We start from the raw sequence: 24,007 nt of genomic DNA on the forward strand, positions 1-24,007 counted from the left end.
ACCACTGGACCACCAGGGAAGTCCCTCCCCCCAAATGTATTAAGGCATACATAGAAAAGGGTTTACAGAGGGACTTATTCACACACCTGCATTGCTCTGCTGAGCCAGATGGCGCCAGTCTGCAGTGTGTGGCGGGGGTGGGCTGTCTACTACGGACATCAGGCTGCTCAGCTTACCTTCACACTTCTGGGGGAAGACGGAGCCCTTCCAGTACATAAGAAAGTTCCCCAAACTTCATGGGCAGGCATGTGACCCATGAGCCCTCCCAGCTCCATCTCTGTATCAATGAAGCCGCCTTCTCTGTTTGCACCTTCCCTGCCCCAGGCTGCACTGCCCCCTGGTCACTCCCTCAAGGCTGTGCTGTGCGTTCACAGTGAATTGAGGATCCCGGTATAGAAACTTGAGGACAGGGGATGCAGCCTATTTTATCTCTCCAAACTATCCATCCTCCCTCCAGGCGGTTGCAGCCATAAAATCATGATTCTACAATCGAATAGCTAGCTCCTCATGTGGTGATGAGAGAGGGAAGGGAAAGGAATGCGAAGACATGGAAATGAAAGGAGAAGAGATCTCCTGGGCTGGAAACCTGTAGATTTTTTTCCTAAGTGACAAAGGGCGAGGGTGGCTTTATGAAAGAGGAAACTTAGTACCCTAACACCAGCCTTGGGAAAAGCAACAGCCCCAGAGAGAAAGTGTGTATGGGGCTTGGAAGCCAGGGTGCTCTGATTTCTGGCTCTAGTGCTTTCTAGCTGTGTCTCTAAGCCTCGGTTTCCTTCTTCATCTGTAGAGTGGACTTAATAATTTTGATCACCTCAGAGTTGGTGTGAGAATGAAAGAAGCCCACGCCGGATAAGCAATATACAGAATAACGCAAGGTACCTGTCATGATGCTTATGAAGTTCATGATGCTTAGGAAGTTGGAATTCATTGCAGAGATGAGACCGGGGGTAGAGGGCCTGCCATGCACCGGGCCTGTCCTCCCCTCCTCCATCCTCCCCATCTCCTGGTGGCTGTCCCCCTCTGCCCCAGCGTTCCCGCGCTGTCTGGGAGGTGGGGAGAGGCGGCACTCCCTACCTGGCTCACCGGGCGGCCAAGGCAGGAGGTCAGGCCTGGGGCGCCGGCTGCAGTTGCGCGCGGCCGCCTCTAGATGGAACTTTCTCACCAACACAAGGTCGGGCGGGCCGCAGCTTCCCGGGCGCTGGGCGGCGAGCGGCTCCTTTCCTTCGCCCCGGGCAGGTGCGGGGTGCCTGGGCAGTAACTCGTGGAGAGTGCCTCTGGACCGTGCCCGTCGAGTCCGGCGGGCTTCCATCGGTGGAGTTACCCCTCGGGAACCCAGGAGCTGCGTGGCGTGGGTCCCCAGGATTTTCCCGCCCCGTATCTGCAGCTGCTTGAATCAGCTCAATAAGATGCCGGTCACCGTGCCGGCCCACGCCCCCTTCTGCGCAGGGCCCGCAGCGGCCCGATCTTCCGTCCATGCTCGGGCTGCGGGGGTTCTGTAGACTGCGCCCCGAGAGCCGCGGGCTGGGGGCGGGGAGACGATCGCCCGGTGCCGCGGGGCAGGATAAATGGCTGAGCGGTAGCGCGGCGCGAGCAAACTTTGCAGGGGAAGCGCGCAGCTGAAGGCTTTACTCTGAGCATCCCCAACAAGAAAGCGTGGGGCGGGACACATGCCGTCTACCGTGTATTCTTCACGGTGACCCTTTTCGTGACCCATTGCTCACGAAGGCAAGCCCCGGGCTCGTGGTCCCGACTACGTGCTCCGGGTGGCCTTCGTGCTGCGCTTCCCGCGCGTGTCCCGGGCTCGTCTGGCAGTCGGAGGCGCTCCTCTCCTTCACAGCCTTACTCCTACTTACAGCCACCCGTACTTCTTCCTACCCTCCCCGCCCCACCCCCAGTCTTTGGGTCCTCCCTTTTTTTGTCGGGGCGGGGCGGATGCAGTGATTTTTAAAATCAGAACTATTGACATTTCTGGTCCCCGCATCGCTGAGGGCTGATGTAGCGCGGAGGGGAATCCGCCGCCGGTCGAGTGTCCCTCTCCCTGCCCGTATCCGGGCAGAACCGAGACACCGAAATCCGAAATCCAGGGGCTCCCACCCCTCGGGGTTCCTCCACCTGCTTCCCGAAGTGACTGGTTGGCGCAAAGCGATTGGCGATCCCGGGCGCGATCCCGGCCGCGGCTCCCCGCACCGCGCCGGGTGAATGGCCGCGGGCGGAGGATCTGGAGGCGCCGGGCGCAGGCCAATCGCGGCCGCCGGTGGGAGTATTTGTTATTCACATGGAAGAGACCTGGCGCCTGCTGGGCCAGCTCAGCCCCCTCAGCCCCGAGACCAGCCACAAGTGCGGCCGCGGTGCTCTCCTAGAGCGGCGGCGGCGGCGTTGGCGGCGCTGACATGGAGCTGCGGGCCCCCCGCGGGCTTCCTCACCGCGCCTTCTGTGGGGAGCAGGGTAAGGCTCGCCGAGCAGCGGAGAGAGGAAAAGAGAAGAGCAAGTGCCGAACCACAGGCAAAAAAAGCCCCCACCCCCGAACTCTCCCCAAAGGCTGTGCTTGAGAAAAAAAAGAGAATTCCCCCGTTTTGATTCCCCTTTTCGTTTTCTTCCCTAAAACCGTTCAGTGGACAGCCAGGTGCACCGTTCCTTCCCAGTTCACTTTAGTGATTTGCTTTTCCTGGGCACAAGTAGATGGCCTTGCACACCCGGGTCCGGGAGAGAACTGGTGGGCGGAGGTGACGGGAATGAGAGGCGAGGGAGAGTGGGCACCAGGGGGCGAGGGGCTGGCCGGGCATCGGAGCTTGATTGGGTGTCTGTTGATTTTACGTTGCAAAGAACAAGGCAGCCACCCCTCTTATCTTCCCATGATTACATTCCAGTGAGGAGGTTCAGAAAAGAGGCAGGCTTAGCATGGAACTCCCAGGGCTTGGAGATGTGGTCCCCAAAAGTTTAGTCGGCGAATGGGAGACTGAAGGGTGACGGGAAGGGGCAGGCGCGCCTAGGGTGCTCGGATGGGGCGTGCGGCGGCAGGATTGTAAAGCGCTCCTTCCGCGGATTGCCTGCCCCGTGTGACCTCCTGGATCTGCCCTGGCGGAATCCGGACTTGCCCCGCCGAGATGACGAGGTACCTCCGTTCCGCGAACTAACGGGAGGGATTTCCGAAGTTAGAGGCTTCCGGGATGAGTTGGGGTAACCCCCGCCTTCCTGAGCGTGGGGCTGGATGAATGTCTAAGCAGGATCTAGGGAAGATGGGGGTCGCGGGGGAAGCCGGGTGGTTTGGGGATTCTCGAGACCCCACATCCCCACACAGCGTACGTGTGGTATGCCTGAGCTTGCGTTCCCCGAGTTAGCCCGGCGAGGTTGGGGTTTCCGCGCCCCCCTTTTGCGGCTTTCAGGAAAACACTGGAGTTCCGTGTCCTGCTGGGGGTGGGAGGAGGAGTAATGGTCTCGGGGATCTTGAGTTTAAACGACAAAGGCAATGCCCCCGACAGCGCCTCCGAAGCACCTACGGCCAGCGTGGCCCCAGTTTGGCTGGGACCCGCGCGGGGTGTGGGCGCTCGCGGCGGCCAGGTGCGGCGGGGGCGGAGGCGCTCCCTGCCCTGCAGCGCGCGGAGCCCGGATCCCCGGGCGCGCCGGGGGACTGGGGCGGCGCCGGAATACCCCGGCGGCGCGGGAAAGGCAAGAGGAACCGGGTACTTCTAAGGCCCTGGCTCTACCCGGAGCCGGGGTTCAACAGACGAAGGAACAGAGAAGAAAAAGGAAGATGCGGCAGGGAAGAGGGGAGCGGGGGCGGGGTGAGTGGCTGCGGGCTGAGAAAGAGGCAGAGGCGGAGAACCCTCTGAGCCGCGCTGAGAGCGAGCCCAGGGGCTCTGCCAAGCAGCTCGGAGATCCTCTGAGGTTCGTACAGTTGGTGAAAATGTAACAGAGTCCCCCGCCCCCCAAAACCCCGTCTGACACGCTTCCTCGGTGCACATGAAATGCGGAGGGGTGTGCGAGTCAGCCAACTGCGCAAGACGGCGCCCTCGACGCTTCCCTGAAGAATTGTTTTCCCCGGGGCCCGGAAGCAGAGGGTGTCTGCGCGCCCGGGAGGGCAGGGGTGAAAATAGACCCACCCGCCAGCTGCAGAAGCCCCAAACCCTCAGTCCCCGGAGCGAGTCCCGCCCGAGGAGGAAATGCCCTATTTGCCATTTGGGGGTGATCCTTTCCCACAGACCTGACGGCGTGGGAGTCTCGCAAACATCCAAGAATACACTACCGTCTCGGCCACGATCGCGATTGAATACAAATCCTGCCAACATCAGAACTGGAAAACAGGGTTGGCGGTGGAGGTATCGATAAGGAAAATCATAAACGGGAGAAATGCATTCCGATGATAGCTGGTATTTTGCTTGAAAGAAAAAATAAAAAGAGAAAAAAGAGCCACCAGCAGGTAGATCTTGGATAAACAGTTTATTGCACTTGACTATAATTTCCATTTTCCGTTATGAAATTGTCAGTAATTGCAAATGGCTACAGAAACCACTTTAGTGTACCTTGGTCCCTTGCTTGTGAATAATGTCCTCAAAGATCTCTGTCGGAGACAGAACCAGCTGTGTGGAGTTCATTGCCTGTTTCTTGAAAATATGTGGTTTGATAATTTTGAAAAGCCTTACCCATCGGGGAAGATGAAGTAAGCTTTTTAAATGCAATTTTCCCATTTCAAAGTCAACTACAGGTTGTATCATACTTGAGATAAAGACAAAGAATTCTTGCTTTTAAATCAGGGATATGGGGAGAAATAGGTGAGGGGAGGCTCCCCAGGAGAGGATTTATCCAGAATAAAGAAAAAGATGCTGAGAACACAGCTCTGTACTGTTACTTAGGCTCCATTTGTTCTACTTGGTTTGTGCTAGCTAGTTCTGCCCTCCTGCTCCTTTTGCTAATTATTACTACTTAATAATGCTAAAAACATCTAAATCCAAAAGGAATAGATAAAAGGAAGAGTTGAGCTCTAATGAGTGCAGGAGAAAGTTAGAGGTCTGGAGAGATGTGCTCTTTTCAAAGTTGGCTGGGCAGGTTGAAGCTGCTGCAGGGCTTGTTTAATTGGTATTTATGCAGCAAACAACCTGTAGACGTTCACTTTGGCAACATCTAGTGCCAATCATTGTGTAAGAGCGTTTCGCTGTCTTCAGGGCATGAGGCACAGAACACTGTATACATGTGCTCGTGGTAGCAATGCTTTTTTCCTTCCAAGTTCTTTTCTCACGGTCTTCCTCCTGTAGTTAGAATACTCAACAGAAAGAGGACTTTGCTTTAGTCCAGGGAATGGGGTTGCCCTGTCGCAGTGTCTTAAAAAGAAATGGTTGCCTGGAGTAATCTCTTAGCTGGACCCACAGCAAAGATCTGGCCATATCTCGATGCTTGTCAAATAGGCTGGCTTTTGAAGGTTCAGGAAACTGTTGCTGTTTTCTTGATAGAACCTGATTGGACATGACCAGACTCACTCATGTAGTTTGCTCAGGGGGGACAGCCACCCCATGTTGTGTGGGAGAAAAGGATATGAACGGAGAGCCAGCTGGATTATAATGTTTCCATCCCAAGGGGGGTCTTCTGTCTGCTAGAAATTTATATTTGAACTATCTTCCTCCCTTCCTTCCCCCCTCCCTCCCTCCCTCCCTCTCTCCCTCCCTCCCTTCTTCTTTCCTTCCTTCCTTCCCTCAGAGAGTTCTTTGGTTTGATTGTTATTTCTACTTGGTACTTGGACAACTTGTGATGAACTCACCCACTGACTGAGGACCTTGAGCATGATGCATTTTTCTCCCAGGACCTGCCTTCTGAGTGGTGGGCATTGCCATGGGATGGATTTGAGAGGCTCCTGACTTATGATAACTCCCGGCTTTGGTTTGTTACAGTGCCAGTCTTAACCACTATTAGAGACATTTCTTTGGTAAAGAAATTATGGATCTCCTGGAAATGGTCTTATAAATGCAGATGTTCCAGTTGGGGGATGACAGTAATGCATCTTCAGGTTGTGATACCTGTTGATGAATTTACTCACTCCCTGGGGAGGGCCACGGTAACAGGAAACCAGCTCTTAAGGTTGTGACCTGTAGGACACATCAGCCGTGAGGGAGGGGGGAGATCCAGGTCTAGGGGAGGAGGGAGCAGGTGCACAGAAGTGGGAAGATGTAGGAGAGGCTGAAGAGGAGTATGTGCAAATTATTGAGCACATACTTTTCCAGGCAAGGGTATCCCTGCAGATAGAAATCTTCTGGCTGTTTACTGGCTAACTTTTCTAGTGGTAATGAGCCGTAGTGGTAGAAGCTCTGCATCTTGTCCTGCATACAACTTAGGAAGGCATCCTATTGTCCTCTTCTCACTACAGAAGAATATCTTGTCACCACTTTCTTCAGAACAGCACTTTGGGTGCTCCAAGTGTCCATGAACTTCAGCTTTCCAGCCAGATGTTGATTTCCATTGACTTTTCCTCTTGTGTCCTTCTTTCCAGTTTTCCCTTTGATTTCTTGGATGCATGACTTGTTAAGGTCTGACCAGCCCTGTGTATGATGGGAAAGTGTTTTTTTAGGGTCTTCTAAGCACAGTACACCAGTAAAATATTTGAATTGTAGGACTGATTTTTTTTTAAATAAATTTATTTTTTATTTATTTATTTGTTTTTGGCTGAGTTGGGTCTTCGTTGCTGCGCCCTGGCTTTCTCTAGTTGCAGCGAGTGGGGACTACTCTTCATTGCGGTGCTCGGGCTTCTCATTGCGGTGGCTTCTCTTGTTGCGGAGCACGGGCTCTAGGTGTGCGGGCTTCAGTAGTTGTGGCACGTGGGCTCAGTAGTTGTGGTTCTCGGGCTCTAGAACGCAGGCTTAGTAGTTGTGGTGCATGGGCTTAGTCTCTCCACGGCATGTGGGATCTTCCCAGACCAGGGACTGAACCCGTGTCCTCTGTATTGGCAGGCGGATTCTTAACCACTGCACCACTAGGGAAGTCCCAGCGGGACTGATTGTTAAACGATAGTTTCCCTGTACATTCTTATAGCACTTGCCAGTTTATAAAGTACTTTGACATATATCATTTCATCGCAACCGTAGGAGGTGGCCAGAAATCATTCCTCAGTTTAGAAACAAAGAAACTGATCCCAGGTTAAGTGACTTGCCCAGTGCCATGGAGTGAGTACTGGGGGGTACTTCTCAGAACCTAGGATGCCACACTCACAGCCCACATCATCAAATCAGGGTCAGCTTGACATTCTTCATGGTCTGCTGCACCCAAGGGGTGTGGGGTAAGGGAAAGAACATATCACAGTCCTGCATTTGAGTTCCGGCCCAAGATTTTAGACACATTCATATAATCTTTCTGTTTTTAGGTTCCTTATATACCAAATGGGGGCCGTGATACCAACCTCATTGGTGTATTTTGTAATGCAAATGAGGTAACGTGCTCCAGGCACGCTGTAGCGTTCAGTAAATGTTTGTTTCAGCCCCTTTCCCTCTTCTTATATGATACATACTATAAAAGTCGCTTCTCATTACTTTAAATGTGGTCTTTTTATGCAATAGCTGTGTTATTGAAAAAAATGGTGCAAATTGAATTCTAAATCAAATTGCATTTTTTTGCCTCTTTTTTTAAAAAAAATATCTCAGATTGCATTTTAAATGCACGGGGGATTTAGCTATTTAAAGGAAACCTGTGGTGAATTCTTTTGTAATGCAAATAATCACCTTCTAATTTATCTGTTTAGTAAATTGAGCCTCTCGTGTATCAGATTTTCTTAATATGGGGCCTGCTTGTAGAGAAGAGCTTTTACAGCCCTCTCTCACCGATGGGGAAAAGCCACTCAGCTTGCAAACGAAATCATTTATTGTGTTCAGTTGGCAAAGCCTTGCTCTGGTGTTTTGAGCATAATCTCATATTTCCTTATCATTAAATAATAGAACCTCAGAACAGGAAGCTGGAAGACACCTTAGAGATTATATGGTCCATCTCACTCATTTCACAGATGAGGAAATGGAAGCACACAGAGGTGAAGTGATGTGCTCAGTGTCACCAGCCAGCGACTGTCAGACAAGGATCCAATTCCAGGCCTCTGTTGCCAGGGGAGTCTCTGTCTAGCCCATCCTCATTCTGTCCCCACCAAGATTCCAGGGCTGTGCATACCTGTGGTGGCACAGGAGATGATAAACAAATAGGATGCATTTTCTAAAACAACCAAAAAGAGCTGCAAACGTGGGCTGTTTCAAGAAAAACTGCCGGATTTGCAATTTTGTGAATTGATGACGATATCGAGCTTAACCTATTTGTTAAAGAGCTGAATGGAACACAGCAGAGGGAGGCTGTTTGGCCTTTTTCTGAGAAAACGATTACAGTTCTTGGCTATTGCTATCCCTGTAAGGATTTTACCACACCGTGTCTTAAAAGCACTTGCCAGGTTGCTGGAGGAAGACCTGGTGACAGACCCAGATAGATCCCACATGGCGTGGTGGGTTTGTTCTCACTGGTGTCAGGCTGTCTGGGAAACCGGATTTGAAGCAGAGGGGTTTGGACAAACTACATTTGATATTCTCAACTCGTTGAAACCTTCAGAAATCACCCTGCCCTGGAAATGCCCCCAGATTGTCCCCTCCTAATTAGTTCATTATTTTTCTTAAAGAGCTAACGCTCAAAGATATGCACATTTCTGAAAGATTTCAGTGGAGGGGCAGGGCCTTCCCCCTTGCTTGTGCTGTCCCAATCAGCCTCTGCAGAGACTGGGGGCTTTCTCAAAGGGCAGGACCCGCCTGGAGGTCCTGAGGACTTCGACCGTGGTGCCGTTTACTAGCTGAGGGCTTTGGGCCATACTCAACCTCTTGGAGCCTTTTTTTCTCATTTACAAGACCTAATGATTGGTGTATGAAAATTCAGTGAGATACTCTGTTAGGTGCTTGAGACTTTGGTTCAGAGAAGGTACCTAGAAGGTAAAAAGCAGCAGAATTCAGGGCCCTGGTCCTTGAGGAGCTGTCCATATTCCTGGCCTTTCAGGAAATAGCTAGAGCCTGTGAGGGAGCCACAGACTCATGTCCCAGCTGGGGGGGGCCTGCTCCCCAGCAGACCCAGGCCACGGAGGTGGGTAATGGAAGTGCTAATGATCTACAAGGTACCCATTTACCGTGTACTTAGGACCAGCTGGGAGGGAATGAATGAACAGGAAGGGCTGAGCGAGAGCATTTAATGGTTAAGCCTCCTGGAAGCCCTCCTCCTGAGGGCTCAGAAATAGTGGAAGGTGTCTTCTCCCCTCAGAGGTCGCTTTCAGGAGTGTGGACCTCACGTCTCCTTGAAGAAGTCCATCATCTCAGGTGAGGTTTCTATCAAAGCCCAGAGGAAGGTCCGTTTGAGAGAAAAACTGATTTTAAATCAAGCACAGAACATGAAGTAGAGCTGTCTGGCTCGATAGCACAAAAAGGTCATTTTGTTAAAATTCATTGACGCCCACTAGGATGAGTTCAGATTAAAGCTCACAAGAATTGCCCAAGAGCAAGATTAGGCCCTGCAAGATTATGCGATGCCACCAGATTTATGTAGTTTTCTACAAACTTTCAAATATACGTTTCCTTAGAATTTTAAAGGGAAACTAAGCCTTCCGGTCATCAAGAGTCTGATTTGTATGACAGTGTATCAGAGTTTGAAATAACTGCTGTATTTCGACATTTTGTAAGTAGCTCTGATTTTACTTTCAAAGTGACAAAAGTTTTCAGTAACAATCTCACCAACTGGGCAAATACGGAAAAAGTTGCTGTGCTTTAGTGGAAAATGAGTTGCAGACTAGCTTAGCAATGATCGCTCCTGTTTACCGAGCACTTACCCTGTGCCAGCTACCGCGCTTTCCGTGTGTGCCTTGTGGCATCCCTTTACAGACAAGAAAACCGAGCTTCAGAGCGGTTATGTGCCTTTAATTCTGTGTTGCAAAGGAGGAAATTTAAGCAAAAATCCAAGTAAACTGCCCAGTAAATCCCAACCAAAATGGTACCTCTTGTTTTCCATTTAAGTGCATTCATCCCCTAAACAAGACTAACTCCTGTCTCTCTGTTATTTACTCCCCAATCTTTCCCTAACTTAAAGCTCTAAACAGACCTATGAGATGCTAAAGAGACTAAAAAGTATTGCAGACATGAATACCTTTAAAAGAAACTCAATTTTACTACCTCCAGGGCTGTACAACAAGTGGAACTAGGTTAATGCCACATGAGTAGCATAGGTAAGGATGATTTGTAATTAACAGATAGACTGAGTTTATGGTCGTCTATAATTGAAAACCATTTATTCTCTGAAGTGTGTTAAGTACTTGGGAGGTGGCTTGAAGAACGGCATGTCCCCTTCCTTTTCCCCTTCATCATTTCTCCTTCGAGTATCCATTCATTCTGTGCTCTGCCAGAAAGGATACGCTCAGGGTCAGCCCAGCCCTGTGGACTTGGTCACAAGCCCTGAATTAGTCATCAGAGTTAATGAGATTTTACTGTCTTCTAACTGGTCTTCCTCGTGAAACTGTAAAGCACAGTCCTCCTTCTCTTAATGGGTGGTTGGTGTAATCCATGGTCCATCACTTAAATGGTTTCATACAGAAAGTCAAGTTAACTTTCTAAGTGTTTCCTTTTGTGGAATGCCTGAGGTCAGGCTGTTGCCAAATCACAGATTTTCTGAGGGAGAAGCAGCTGCTAAGAGAATCACGTGTGACGGAATATTAGTCAAATCATGAGAAAAATCAGAAAAGGACGAAGTATTTTGAGGCCGAATATGGGAAATCCAGGGCTTAGCATGTGCCAGGAGGCAGGAAATGCTTGTCATAGGCAGATGAGGACTGTCCCAGCAGACTGGGCCATGGACTGTATTTCTGAGTGTGCTCCAGGTGTATACTCAGAAATCCCAGGCAGTGGGCTACAACAAGCCCCCTTTCCTCATCTAAAAGTGAAAAAAGTGCAGCTTTCTCTGAAGGCTTTTGGATATATGTTCAGTTGGCCTCTAGAGAGGCACCATCCTTTCCTTTGGGTTGGGGAGGAACGAAAATTTTATGAACTGGAAATTGAACAAGTGAATGGAAAGCACAACCAGATGTTGGTTGGCTAGGGTAGAGGAGAGTTGTCCAAATTTCAGGTTTCAAACCCATATGTATAAATAGGTGAGCAATGAACATTAGATTAACTATCCTACCAAAATACGCTGGTGCTGTTTATTCTCTTAACCGCATGTGCATTTCAAACATCAGATTCCCTTATGTGAAGTCAGTTCTTGTTTTCAGTTAAACCTCCACAAAAGTCCTTTGAAAGAATCTCATGGCATTCTTTAACAGTGAAGGTCCTAGAATAAAATTTTCCTATAGATTTGCTTGTAGATGTTTTCACTCTAGGTTATTTCTAGTCTTGATGAAATAACTGTTTTCCCCACTGAGTCTGACAAAATTAAGAAGCTCTTCAATAGACCTCTAGCTCTGATTTTCTCTAGTGATTCTAGGATCAAGAAGCGTTTGCTTCAGAACTGTAATCATACCCATTGCTTCCACTCCGACAAATTAATGGGAAACTCTGACAATGGTAATAGGAGTATTTTCACACATAACCTACCCTATGTGTTTAATTTTCAAGTCATTCTTTTGTTATCAGAGAACAATAAGATAATTTACACAAAATAGCCGACATTCTATGTTTGATCTTTTCACAAGCTCTAAAACTTATACATTTTGGGCTCCTTGGGTGGATTCCTTTCTCTTTTTTTGTGTGTGATTGAGTAATCACTTTTTCCCATTGGGAAATCTGAGGCACCAAAAATGTCATTAACGAATGACTGGCTTGTTGAATACATCACAGAAAACAGCCTTTCTTTCTGATTTTGTGGACGAAATTTAAATGCTAAATTCAGACAGCTGTAAAAAGTAAAAACAGATTTGAAAAGAACTCATGCCATCAATCTCGGGATTTTTACCTTCACAGAAATTGGATTTATTGAAATGAAATTGTACATAAAAATGCTTTCTGATTTGGGAGAATCAACCTAGTTTCTGATACGTTTCTGTTTCCCTTGCTCCACAAGTGTCATCAATCTCTCTGTTTAGCTGCAGTGCAGCCAGGTGTTCAGAATCATAAGGGGACAAAAAGAATTAGTTTCTTACTGAATAGGGAAAATTAAACAATAAAAAAGAGGTCGGTGCAAACAGGGCTTAAAATATGAAAAATGTAGACCCTTTGAACTGAACCCTTTCTTTTTTTTGCTTCCGGCCTCCCAGGAATAATTCTGCTACACGGCTGACTTTAAGGATGTGAATTGGTGACCTCATCCCAACATCAGAACCTCAGCTGTTCCTCTAATTTTTGCATCATTCCAGGCAAGTTGACTTTATACGGAAATAAAATTGAACCTTGGGGTCTGATGGAAATTCACTGTGACATTCAAATAAAGAACACCTGCTGAAACCCACAGAGCCTTTTCCCCATGGGCCCTGATGGTAGCCTCCAGAAGGTACAGCCTCAGGTGGTCCCCCTTCTTCTGTGGCAAGAATAAACTTTGGGTCTTGGATTGCAACACCACCTGTGGAGAAAATGGTACTCGAGGGAAAGCGATCAGCCTCTTGTCCTTGTTTCTTCCTCCTGACTGCCAAGTTCTACTGGATCCTCACGATGACGCAAAGAGCTCACAGTCAAGAGCATGCGCATTCCATACGAGTGGACGGGGACATCATTTTGGGAGGTCTCTTTCCTGTCCACGCAAAGGGAGAGAGGGGGGTGCCTTGTGGGGAGCTGAAGAAGGAAAAAGGGATCCACAGATTGGAGGCCATGCTTTATGCAATTGACCAGATTAATAAGGACCCTGATCTCCTCTCCAATATCACTCTGGGTGTCCGGATCCTCGACACCTGCTCCAGGGACACCTACGCTTTGGAGCAGTCACTAACGTTCGTGCAGGCTTTGATAGAGAAAGATGCTTCTGACGTGAAGTGTGCTAATGGAGATCCACCCATTTTCACCAAGCCCGACAAGATTTCTGGCGTCATAGGTGCTGCTGCGAGCTCCGTGTCCATCATGGTGGCTAACATTTTAAGACTTTTTAAGGTAGGTAAAGGCACTAGGCAATTCTGACCGTTGTGGAAAGACAATAAATTGTCCTGACTCCAACTGCAGGTTTAAGAGGAAAGCGAATGTGGTGAAGATGCTCGTAGACCGTCTCAGGGCCACAGTTTCCTCACAGAGAGGGGTTTGTGTCTAGGTTTCTACAAGTGTTGATTTAGTTCCATTTTTTAAAAGAATGAATTGGATTAATTGTGACTTTTTTTTCTGAACAAACAGAAAGGTGATAATTTCTATGACATGTTGGGTCCTCAGTATCTTGGGATATGCTGTTTATTGAGGCTTATTTTAAAGCAAAGCAAGTGTTTTTCGAGGGTCTGATGAACTCTTAGCTCATTTATCAGATCAGACATTTCTATAGTATTTGAGATTTAAGATAATTTACTTGGTGAAATTTCTTTAACGTGGGATGCTGTGTTATGACAAAAGTTCCTGTGTGGAGAAATAGTATTTATTACTAATGGGTAGATGGGAGTGACACTCTGGGCTAGAAGATGGCCATAAAGTTGTCTGGTTTGTGATTGCTACAGTAGAGCAGAACCTCATTAATTCAGACTGCTCTGAGGCAGACTTAGAATAATTATAGGTAATTCTTGTTGAATTAAAAGTTCAGATTTAGCAGGATAATTCGAGACTTTTTGGTTTAGGTTGGATGATCTATTATCTATAGATTACATTTTGAATAAAATTGGCAAAATAAAACAACACATGGAACAATATTTTGAAAGCATAAAGTCCCATAAACATAAAGTTATTGTAATTCATCTTTCATTAACTTTCTCATTTTATTTATTAACATCCGTTATGTAGTCCTTTGTAATAGACATAATTTTAAAAATTGAAAATACTTTTCACTCTTATTTTTTACTCAGTGGGACGTGACTTTTCCAGCTTACTCTGAATTAATGAGTCTTCGTTTAATATTGTAAGAAGCTGTTTCTGTGCATATTAGATTTAAAAATATTAAAAGAATATGGAGAAGTTGGACAGATGACAGATATAGTGACAACAATGAACAAAGTGATGGAAAACTTACTTCAGAAAATAGAAGGGTTCGAATCAAAAGCTTTCCGCTTTGGAAGCTGTCTTGGGGGACCATCTAGTCTGGTTCACGTCTGTAACATCCTCCCAGCTTCTGTATGAATTCCCTAAGTTTGGAGGAGAGAATGGTAAGAGGCCCCTTAGTGACTATTTTCAGATGGATGAAATTTTCTCAGATGAGGAGACTGCTGAGCAGAAGCTCTCTGTGTCTAAGGAGTGCCGAGGAGTCACACACAGGCTCAGGGAATGCCTGAGATATCTGAGCCAGACGTTAGGAAGAGCCCCTTGGCAAGGAGGAGGACACAAGATTAAAATAGGCAGCCAAGGGTGCTCTAATGGTCCATCTCTGGAAACTTTCAAGGGAAACTGGAAAGTTGTTAGTGATTTCTCTTGGGCTAATTGACCCCTTGCCTGGAGGCAAGATTCAGAACCAGAAGCTCCAGGTTTATCCCAACATCTTGGGATCTTGGATTTCTCCCAGCATCCTGATTCTGAGCCGCATGGCATTTTCGGCTCTGGGGTGATGTCCAGCTCCAGCCAGTTTCCCAGTTCTCTTCTCCTCTCTGACTTGATCTCCCTCCCCTGATGCTCCAAAGCATCTCTTTTCTGTTCTTAACTCATCAACACCCACTTTTAGGGAAGGGGAAACTTTCGTGAGGATCATCTCCCTCCTGTTACTCTCCCCTTATAAACTAATTCTGGTTCCCATCAATCCCATCGTAATTCCCGTGAATCCTGTCTCTTTCCTGGAGTCTGGTGCCAAAAGTGGGCAAGGATTTGAGGAGTGGGATGGAGGCGATAATTGCTCAGTTGAGGTTTTCAAAACTTGTTTACATTAATTTTGCTACAGAATCAGCTTATCTGTAAAATGGGGATGTTAACACTGTGTTAGGTTGTTGGATGATTTAATGAGATAATGCAGGTGAAGGATTCCACCAGGACCTGACCGTGTCCTTCGTCTGCTTGGGCTGCCAAAGGGGACCTCGGGCCAACTGAAGGGTAGGTTTTGTTTTTATGCATTCTAGACCTGGCTTCTCTTTACTTTGTTCTTCTCTCACTGACTGGCCAATTCTTGGGTAACTCTGGAGGGACCTTATTTGATCATGTGGGAGAATTACAATACCATTGACTCTGGGCAGAGTCCAGGGCTATAGGTCAAGTCTCAAGACTGTGGTCTGCACATGAATGGGGCTGCCACCCTTTACCAAAGCACAGGGACTGGGTGACTTTTAGCCAGGAGGAGATGTTTGTTATGGTAGATGTCATGACTAAGACCGGTATGCTGGCCTGGAATGAGCATTGAATATATGGAAGCAGATATATTTATGAACCAAATAAGCGGGGCTTGAAAAATCTGTCTTTTACAAGTAAGTGAGAAAATGTAAGTGGTCAGCCCATCTTCCAGCTGAACCTGGAATCACATGACTGTGAATTGATAATTACAACTTAATCGTTGTTGTGCTACTTTAGTTTACTTTGACGATTCATATGAGACCTCCAGCCAGCACTCCACACTGATATTAATTATGAAATGGTGATGGTCACTCTTGGAATAGAAAATGTTTCACTTTATGTGTGAATATATATTCTGTTTAAACACATATGCTAGGACTGACATGAAATATTAGAATAGTTATCAAAGGAATGATTAGCAAATTAATGCTTTGGGGATTCGCTTACCGTTCCATTTTGAAAGATAATAATTTGATTAAACAAATGCTATGACCTGAATAAAATTAAACATTTAGGACAGTTTTATGGCGCTTGGGCCCCTCCAGGACAGCATATGACCCATAGTATCTAAAACGATGCCTGGATATCAGTATAGCGCCACTTATTCCTGGATTAATGGAGTCACAGAAGGTCGAGCATCTTGGTTTGGAAAAACACAATTACCTTGACCATGAGGGATGTAAACAAGGTCTTGATTAATGAATTTACTTATTGTCCTGCTCAACAATAAGCATTAATTGGGGTTTTTAGAATGTAGCTGGAATCTGTTTAAAATTGTATGGAAAATATTTGGGCTGAAATCAGAAGTAGTCTCCAAAGGTCCCAGTTCTCTTTTTCTGGACAGTCCTGTTAAAGCCGTGTGTTATCTGCCTGGGCTACATTGTGAAGGAGACAGAGTCCCCCAGGCATGCCCATCTTCCTCTTCCTTCAGTCTGGCCCTCCTGTGGCAGCCTGTCCTGGCCTCGTATCCCTCTCCATTCTCCTGATTGAAGCCTTGTTTCAGGAAAGGAGCTATGCATGTGTTGTCAGTCATCTGCATATAACATGTCTGTGTTTAAGTCAGAGGAGGATTCTGTTTTCCATGGGATCGCTAATTGTGGTGCAATGAAATGATTTGTCTTTGTTAAGGGGATTCAGGCATTGGGGGGAGGTTCATTTAGCCCCCCAGATCCTGCACCTTGTCGGCGTGAGGGGCAACTCCTCTGCTGTGGTGTATAGCTGGTCCTGCTTTTCTCTAGAGGGAAGGAATGTTGCCCTATCTTTGTTTCTCTTCCTATCAAAGCTCAGGGGCAAATGGTAAAATCAGCCCTTTAACTTCAGCGGAGAATTCGGCAGGGGGTGGAGCCAGACTTCATTGTGGGGTGGGTGTGGGGCGGAAGCTGGCCTGTGGCCTCGCCCTTGGGGCACTGAATGCCATACTAAACCAGTGATTGTCAACCCTGAGTGTGGGCGGGGCTTACACCCTCTCTCCTCATGCCCTGGGGGGGGTGTAGGCTATCAAAACTACCTCAGAGGCTTTTCATGTGACAGACACAGTGAGTGAGTGTGTGTCTCCCAACCCCCTCCCTAGAACCATTTTTACTGATTGAAGTATCTCATTTGTCAGGTGTGTTGGGAGTGAAAACAAGTTTGAGAGTCACAGAACAAGACTTCAATGATCTGAACTTTTTAGAAGCACTACACGCAGCCTTGACACACACACACGTACACACACACGTGTCATATATGGGTTAACATGGCGGCAGAGTGGTCACCTAGGTGACTGTTTAATCCCTATACCAAGTTAATGGTTTTAGATAACAGTAGAATCGATTAGGATAATGTGACCCATAACTGCAGAGTAGCAAACCCAGAGAACCCAGAACTGCTCCAACCTACATGAAGGTTAATATGCCATTTCAGTGGCTCCTGTGTTGCAGACAGACCAAAGAAAAGAGGGGTCCAGCTCTCAGATGGAGACTGCTTAGTTTGAAAAGAATTAAAAAAGAATGAGAGGGCCTTTTGGAAATGTTGACTGGGAAGCCCATAATTTAAATTTGTTTTATAAAGCAGTTTCAAGGAATTTGCATATGTTTTATAAAGCGCTCGGATTTTTTCCCCTTTCTAGAACATTTCCACCCCTCTCTTTTAAATTAGAGCAAATCTGTTCCTCAAAACACTAATCATATGTCTTACTTTGAGCAAAGATTGAACATTATAAGTTAAAAATAGCACATTGATAGTAGGAGGTAACACATATTGATGTCCACATAGATGCATTGGGGTTAGAAAAGGACAGTGTCAGATATAATTTCTCTTTCTCATGTTTTTCTGGTGAACTTTACCTAGAGAATTAATTTTCAACTCTTGAAGGATGGGGTTTAGATAGTCTGTGGTGTATACTTCCCAAAGCAATCAAATAGAAATCCACGTGTGGATTATTCTATAATTATCTAGAATTACTTCTAGATAATTTCTCACCATGCGGAAGTGTCCTGGTTATAAGTGGCTAAAACTGACCTTCATGTTAAGTAAGTGAAGTACAGTGAAGCATCCCATTACCCTGGATGTGCTTGCCTACCCCGCTATGTTTACAAAGATATATTTTCTTCCAAGAGACTCTCCTAGTTGCAGTAACCATTCCCACAAAGCCAAGCATTTTGCGAGTTATTTATTGCATACAATGGGCTTTCTTAACTGTAAACTCTGAACAGGTGTATCTGCCGTATTCAGGCTCATCTAGTTACATGGGCAGAAAAATGAGCCCAATCAATAAACTCAGCAAGAGGTAACATTTCACGTTTAATCTTATTTGATGGCAAACAGATAATGGAAAATTGAAAGATAGATTCCTTTAGTCAATGCTCTGCTCCTGTAGCAAGCTCTAATTTAGTTTTGTAAAGAGCCTATTCACCTCGGATGAGAGACGATGGATGTTCTCTCTTAGTGGCCTTAAGTTGGGGTAGAGGGGGAAATGGGCATGGCCCATGGTCACTGACACAACTCGAAGCCATAGGGACACGTAAATATGCAGACATGGTCATGCCACTCCTCTTCTTAAAGTTCTAGTGGCCGCTATTTCTCCCAAGATGAAGGTCTACCTCCACTTCGGGAAGTCTTTTCTTACTTCTCTCCACTACATTAAGTTTCTTTGTTACATGTAACAGAGCTCCACGAGGGCAGGATGATATCCATGATAACCATGAGGGCGTATATATCTTGTTTGTTGCTGTTATTTCCAGCACCTAGTAAGGGCCTATCTGGGAACCCAATAAATGTTTGCTGAATAAATGAATGAATGAACCATATCTCTCTACCCCTTCCACTTCCTCCACCTCCCTCACCCCAATCCCAGATATTGGAAATAGTAGGTGTTGGGTAAATAGAACAGAAATGGGATTTTGTGTATTTTACTTTTGTACTCATTGACAAAAAGGAACAGAAGGAAGGAGAAGGGGAGAAAGGACAGGTGGTATATTTTGGGAGTTCCTATATTTTCATGTGCTGCCTCATTTTCCTACCAATTCACATTTTCTCTAAACAGATTTTTAAGATTAAAAATTAAATAAGTAAAAGACACGAGCACATTCTCATTTTGAAAAGTCTAAGCAATGAATAAGTAAATAGTGTAAAATGGAAAGAGACCACATCCAAACACATATCTATTCGTGACGTCACATACATACACAGAATTTTATTAATAGATATGTCTTATGGCTTTCTTTTTCATATAACAATATGCCTGGGAGAGATTTCCATGTTGGCTAATATAGATTCACCTCAGTAATTCTCAACCCTAGCTGCCTGTTAGCATCACCTGGATAGGTTTTAAAAAAGCCCAAACCCTACCCAAGACCAATGAAACTGGGGTGGAGCCCTGGCATTGGTATATTTTAAATGATCATTAGATGATTCTGTTATTTGTCCAGGGCTGAGAACTGTAAAACTTTAGCTGCTTGGTTTTTAACTATATGAAGAGAGCATCATTTATTTAATAAATCCCTTACTGATAGGTTACTTGACTTTGATTTCTTAAGGTCATTTGTCATTTGAAAAAAAAGTGAAAACAATGCTAGAGGCATTCCAAGCACTATTAGCTCTAGAGTGAATTTTGGTCTCATAGAGCCCCTTCTTGGACCAACAAAGGGGCTGAATTAATGAATTACCAAAAGCACCTTGCTATAAGGCAGACGCACGTGATACAGGCCCACCTCACAGGTGGTGGCTCTTTATGACATGCAGTAACTTAGAACCAGTGTAGTGGTCATGTGCTCAGACCATTAAAGGAGCATCGTGACTTGTTGGGTGGAGCAGATTTTAAACTTGGTGAATTTAAGTATTTCTTACTTTCCCTTTTCCTAGCCTCGAAAGGTCTGACATCCTACAGTGAATACTGAAGACCTCTTAAGACGTTACGTAGTGATTAATGCCTATCTTTTGAGTGTTTTAAATAATAAGTTTGTTTTAACTAGCGGCTATGAGTGAGGAGAGGGAAGAGGGGAGAGGCAATAAAGGGGGAGGGGAAAAAAGGGTTATTATGGGATTATATGAAATCATGTGTGTGAAACTTTTGAAAGTCGTAAAGCACTATAGAATTTAAAGAATCTTTGATCCAATTTAAATAAATAAATAAATAATAACGAGGTTGTTTTGAAAGTAGTGAGGAGTCTTTCCAAGAGAATGGCTTGTAACAGTGCTATACATTTTTTTTTTTTTTTTTTTTTTGCGGTACGCGGGCGTCTCACTATTGTGGCCTCTCCCATTGCGGAGCACAGGCTCCGGACGCGCAGGCTCAGCGGCCACGGCTCACGGGCCCAGCCGCTCCGCGGCATGTGGGATCTTCCCAGACCGGGGCACGAAGCCGTGTCCCCTGCATCGGCAGGCGGACTCTCAACCACTGTGCCATCAGAGAAGCCCAAGACTTGATTTTTTTTTTTAAAAGAGAAGTTTTAGCTTACAGCACAATTGAAGACGGCAGTGGTTTTATTTGGTTTCAGGACTGGTTTCTTCCCAGACTCTTCAGAAGATAACTTTTTACAACCAACAGCTGTACTTTCTGCGGGAAGACTTAGCATCCGAGGGCTGCCCCTGGCTCCTGCCCAGTAGCTCTCAAACTCTAGCATGCATCCAAATCACCCAGAGGCTTTGTGAAGCGTGGAAGCTGAGTCCCCACCCCACCCCCGCCGGCAGAGCTTCTGAGTCGGTAAGTCTGGGTTGGGGTCTGAGACCTGGCACTGCTAACGGTAACCAGGTGATGCTGATGCTGCCGTTTCGCAGACCACACTTTGAGAAACTCTGCTCCGTGCAAATCGTCCGCTGGCTGACTTAGCAAGTCAAAGTACACAAGACAAAAATGAGGTTGAACAATGTTCTGTCTGGCAGCGGCCTTTTTTCTTTTGATTCATGCCTGGTTGAATTTCTGTTCTTATTGGTCATAATCACAGCAGCTGCTGTATGGGTCTGTTTTTAATTGTGTGCTCTTTTGGAAGTTGTGTTCCTTATTAAATAATGTGTGGCTCAGGAGTGATGGTCAGCAGAATGGTCACTTGAACAGGGTTCCTAAAGCAGGGTCACTTTGCCTCATTTTTATTACCTGTGACAGTGGAGCAGACCGATTTAAGAACCCTGGACTTAAGATACACATTGACAGGGGATTGAGAAGAGTAAGTGACGAAAGAGGCTGCGATTTGTCTCAGCTACCAGCGATTTGTCTTCAGAAACCATGACAGCTACCTCCTGATTTCCATTATGCAATGAGATTGCAAATAACATTCCACAGCAGTCTTAATCAACAGAGGGTCACAAGAGGCCCTTTACCCACAGTGGGGGAAAAGGGCCTATTTACCCATTTAATTGGTAAAACACATTCTCTGGCAAAAGACAGAGACATCTCTTTCAGCTGTAACAGGGACTTTCCCTATTTCTAAGCACCGTTAATAACATAAAAATATACATGTAATCTTTATGTATTTTAAATACATAATGAGCACCAGGCTGGTGGGGTGGGAAGGGGTCCAGGTATAGCATTGTCCAAAGCCACCTTTATCTGTTTCCAGAACGAGGCCAATCTCTGCTGCTTTATTTCATTTGGCCCAGCAAGCTGATAGACATGTGTTTTCAATGTTGGCCATTTGTCTCCTTCCAAGACTCTCCCAGGCTCCCTCTGTGCTTGGGGAGGCTGGGTTCCTTGGTACAATGTAGCCCCAGATCTACTGGTTAGGCCCACCTTCAAAGTCATAAAGTGCCACCCTGGGCTCCCGTGGGATGTGAGGATGGTGATGTATTCTTGCTCCAGCTCACCCTTGCTTCCCTTTACATGAATCGAGAGTGAATTCTAACTTTTATTAGTGTTTGTGCTATTTCTTACATTTTAACTTTAAGTATTTAATATTGTGACAGTTCTATGTAGTAGAGTTCTCAAAGTGATTTGTCATCTCAGCTCTGAGACTGTTTGCATTTATATTGTTTAGAGAACAAATGGCATATCATTCCTATGCAGATATGTTGTAGAGATATTTGTGTCCTATAGATATTCATCCTCAGGAGCTGTCTTTTCAAATTATAGATTATTGTAATACTTATCTAGTGGTGCTTGATACTCTTTGGAGTAGAACAGATTAATGTGAATTATATGAAATAGGTCAGGCTTTGTAGTCAGACTTCTGGGTTCAAATTCTGATGTAACACTTATTAGCTATATTACCTTAAGTACACTAGTTAATCTCTCTAAATCTTAGCTTTCTTTGTGTGTGTGTGTGTGTGTTTAAATTAAAAAATTTTTTATTGGAGTACAGTTGATTTACAATGTTGTGTTACTTTCAGGTGTACAGCAAAGTGATCTAAACGTTAGCTTTCTTACATCTGAAGAGTAGATAATGATAGTACCTCCTTCATAAGGTCTTAAATGAAGATAAGGTAAAGTGCGTGAAGTCCTAAGTAGGATCCCTGATACATAGTTGTGATGATGATAGTGAGGAGGGAGATGTTGACGTCCACGTTAGTAGGATATTCATCTTGAGTTAGACCTCTACTTCAGTACTCGAGCGTCCGTACTGATTTGCCTTATTTTGTGAACAATGGCAGGTTAGCATTAAAGATGCTGTCACTGACCAAGAAACAATGCAATCAATAGGTCCAAATAGGCTCTGGCATGGAGCTAAGCTGTCTCGTTTGCCTGAAGGCCAAGCATGAGACTGGGACCTCACCAACCTCATGCTCCAACCAGTTGAGCTAAGGAAGCAGTGGGCTTCTGTTCTTTCCAAATCCATGTCTTAGGTGGTAAGAGTCAGTTTTGTTCAATGAACAAACAGCCAAGGGAAAGACTGGATGACCCAGAGACAAGCTGTGCTAAATTTTAAGGTTATATCAGCACGCAAAAGTGCCACTGGGGTTCAGTTGTGGAAAACAATGAAAACAACAACAAATTCTGGCTCCTTTGGACTCTTTCCCAGTACCCCTGGTTTGATGGTTAAGAGGTGGAGCCGTGGTTGTGGACGAGCGGCTGACTAACCCTCAAGGCTGCAGGCAGTGTTTAAGTCTGTCTTTTGGGTTGGAATTCCCTTTCTTTCTTTTTTTTTTTTCACACACACACACACACACTGTATTTTATTTTTACAAGAGATAAATAAACTGACAGCAAGCATTGTAAATGGATGACCACAACAAAAGCAACAGTGATTGCGATGACCAAACACGAAACACACTCACGCTACGTCATAATATTGACATTCAGTCCAGGAATCTTCCACTGTAACAGCTCCTTTACTTTGCAGTGAAAATTGATTTGTATATTTTTTGCCTCTGAATCCTTGTGGGATTTTTTTTTTTATTCAAACAGAAAGTCACAAAAATAATCATCCTCATCAGTTCACTCAGTCCCATGTAATTAATTTTTTTTTTTCATCTTGATCTTTTGTTAGTGAAATTCCCTTTCTTTGCCATGTTTGGTACAATGATCCAACGTAGATGGAAACATAGGCCCACTGTGGGCAAAGAACACTATCCTTTTATTGAGGGAATACTTTTATGGACTACATAATACTTATACCCATTACCTTCTGATACAAATGTCAGAAATGGAAGCACTAAAAAGATTCAGAAGTACTTTCTCTAGAAGTCACATTCATTTTTGGACAACCAGAAAAATAGTGGGACTAAACATATAAAACTTTGACTAACACTAGGACCTCTCATGTTCCACCTGTTGAAAATATAAATAATTCAGTCACACATCAATTATGGCCTGGTACATTTTCATTTTAATCAAACATGGATAGTTTACTGAAATGTGAAAAGACTCCTCAGGGAAAGAAGTGGTATTTATTTTTTTTTAATTTTATTTATTTTTTTATTCAAACAAAGTCACCAAAATTATAATCAGCCTCATCAGTTCACTCAGTCCCATGTAATTAATTTTTTTATCTTGATCTTTTGTTAGCACTTTTATGAGTTTATCAGTTTTCCATTAGAGTTCTGAAAATGCTTATTCATTCAGTTCAGCAGTACAGTTACCAGAAACCTGTACTTGTCAGAGTCTTTTCCATGAATTCCTTGAAGATGAAACCCTTTTATAGGAACATATTTGCAAAAGCAAATAGTTCTTGGTATTGTTCTTTAAACTCAGTAAGTGTGAAAGCTCTTTTTTTCCCACCAAGACAAGCAGAATACGGTGAAGAAATACCAATATATTA

The 24,007-nt window shown here is 45.3% G+C and overlaps 1 protein-coding gene across 3 annotated transcripts in view; it reads left to right on the forward strand.

Annotated features, from left to right (window-relative positions):
• Positions 1–1,969: 1,969 nt before the first annotated feature.
• The window catches only part of GRM8 (glutamate metabotropic receptor 8), a 775,007-nt gene continuing 752,969 nt past the window's right edge, over positions 1,970–24,007 (forward strand). For 2 of the 3 annotated variants that reach the window (XM_049714479.1, XM_004265482.3), the window contains exons 1-2: positions 1,970–2,445; positions 12,227–13,049. In XM_049714479.1, coding sequence (XP_049570436.1) covers positions 12,540–13,049 — 510 coding nt within the window. In that variant the 5' untranslated portion in view covers positions 1,970–2,445; positions 12,227–12,539. Of the gene's footprint in view, positions 2,446–2,584; positions 3,113–12,226; positions 13,050–24,007 lie in introns of those variants that run through there. The other variant, XM_049714478.1, reaches the window with a different exon arrangement.

The sequence above is a fragment of the Orcinus orca genome, chromosome 9, assembly GCF_937001465.1.
Source record: "Orcinus orca chromosome 9, mOrcOrc1.1, whole genome shotgun sequence".
NCBI classification, from domain to species: Eukaryota; Metazoa; Chordata; class Mammalia; order Artiodactyla; family Delphinidae; genus Orcinus; species Orcinus orca.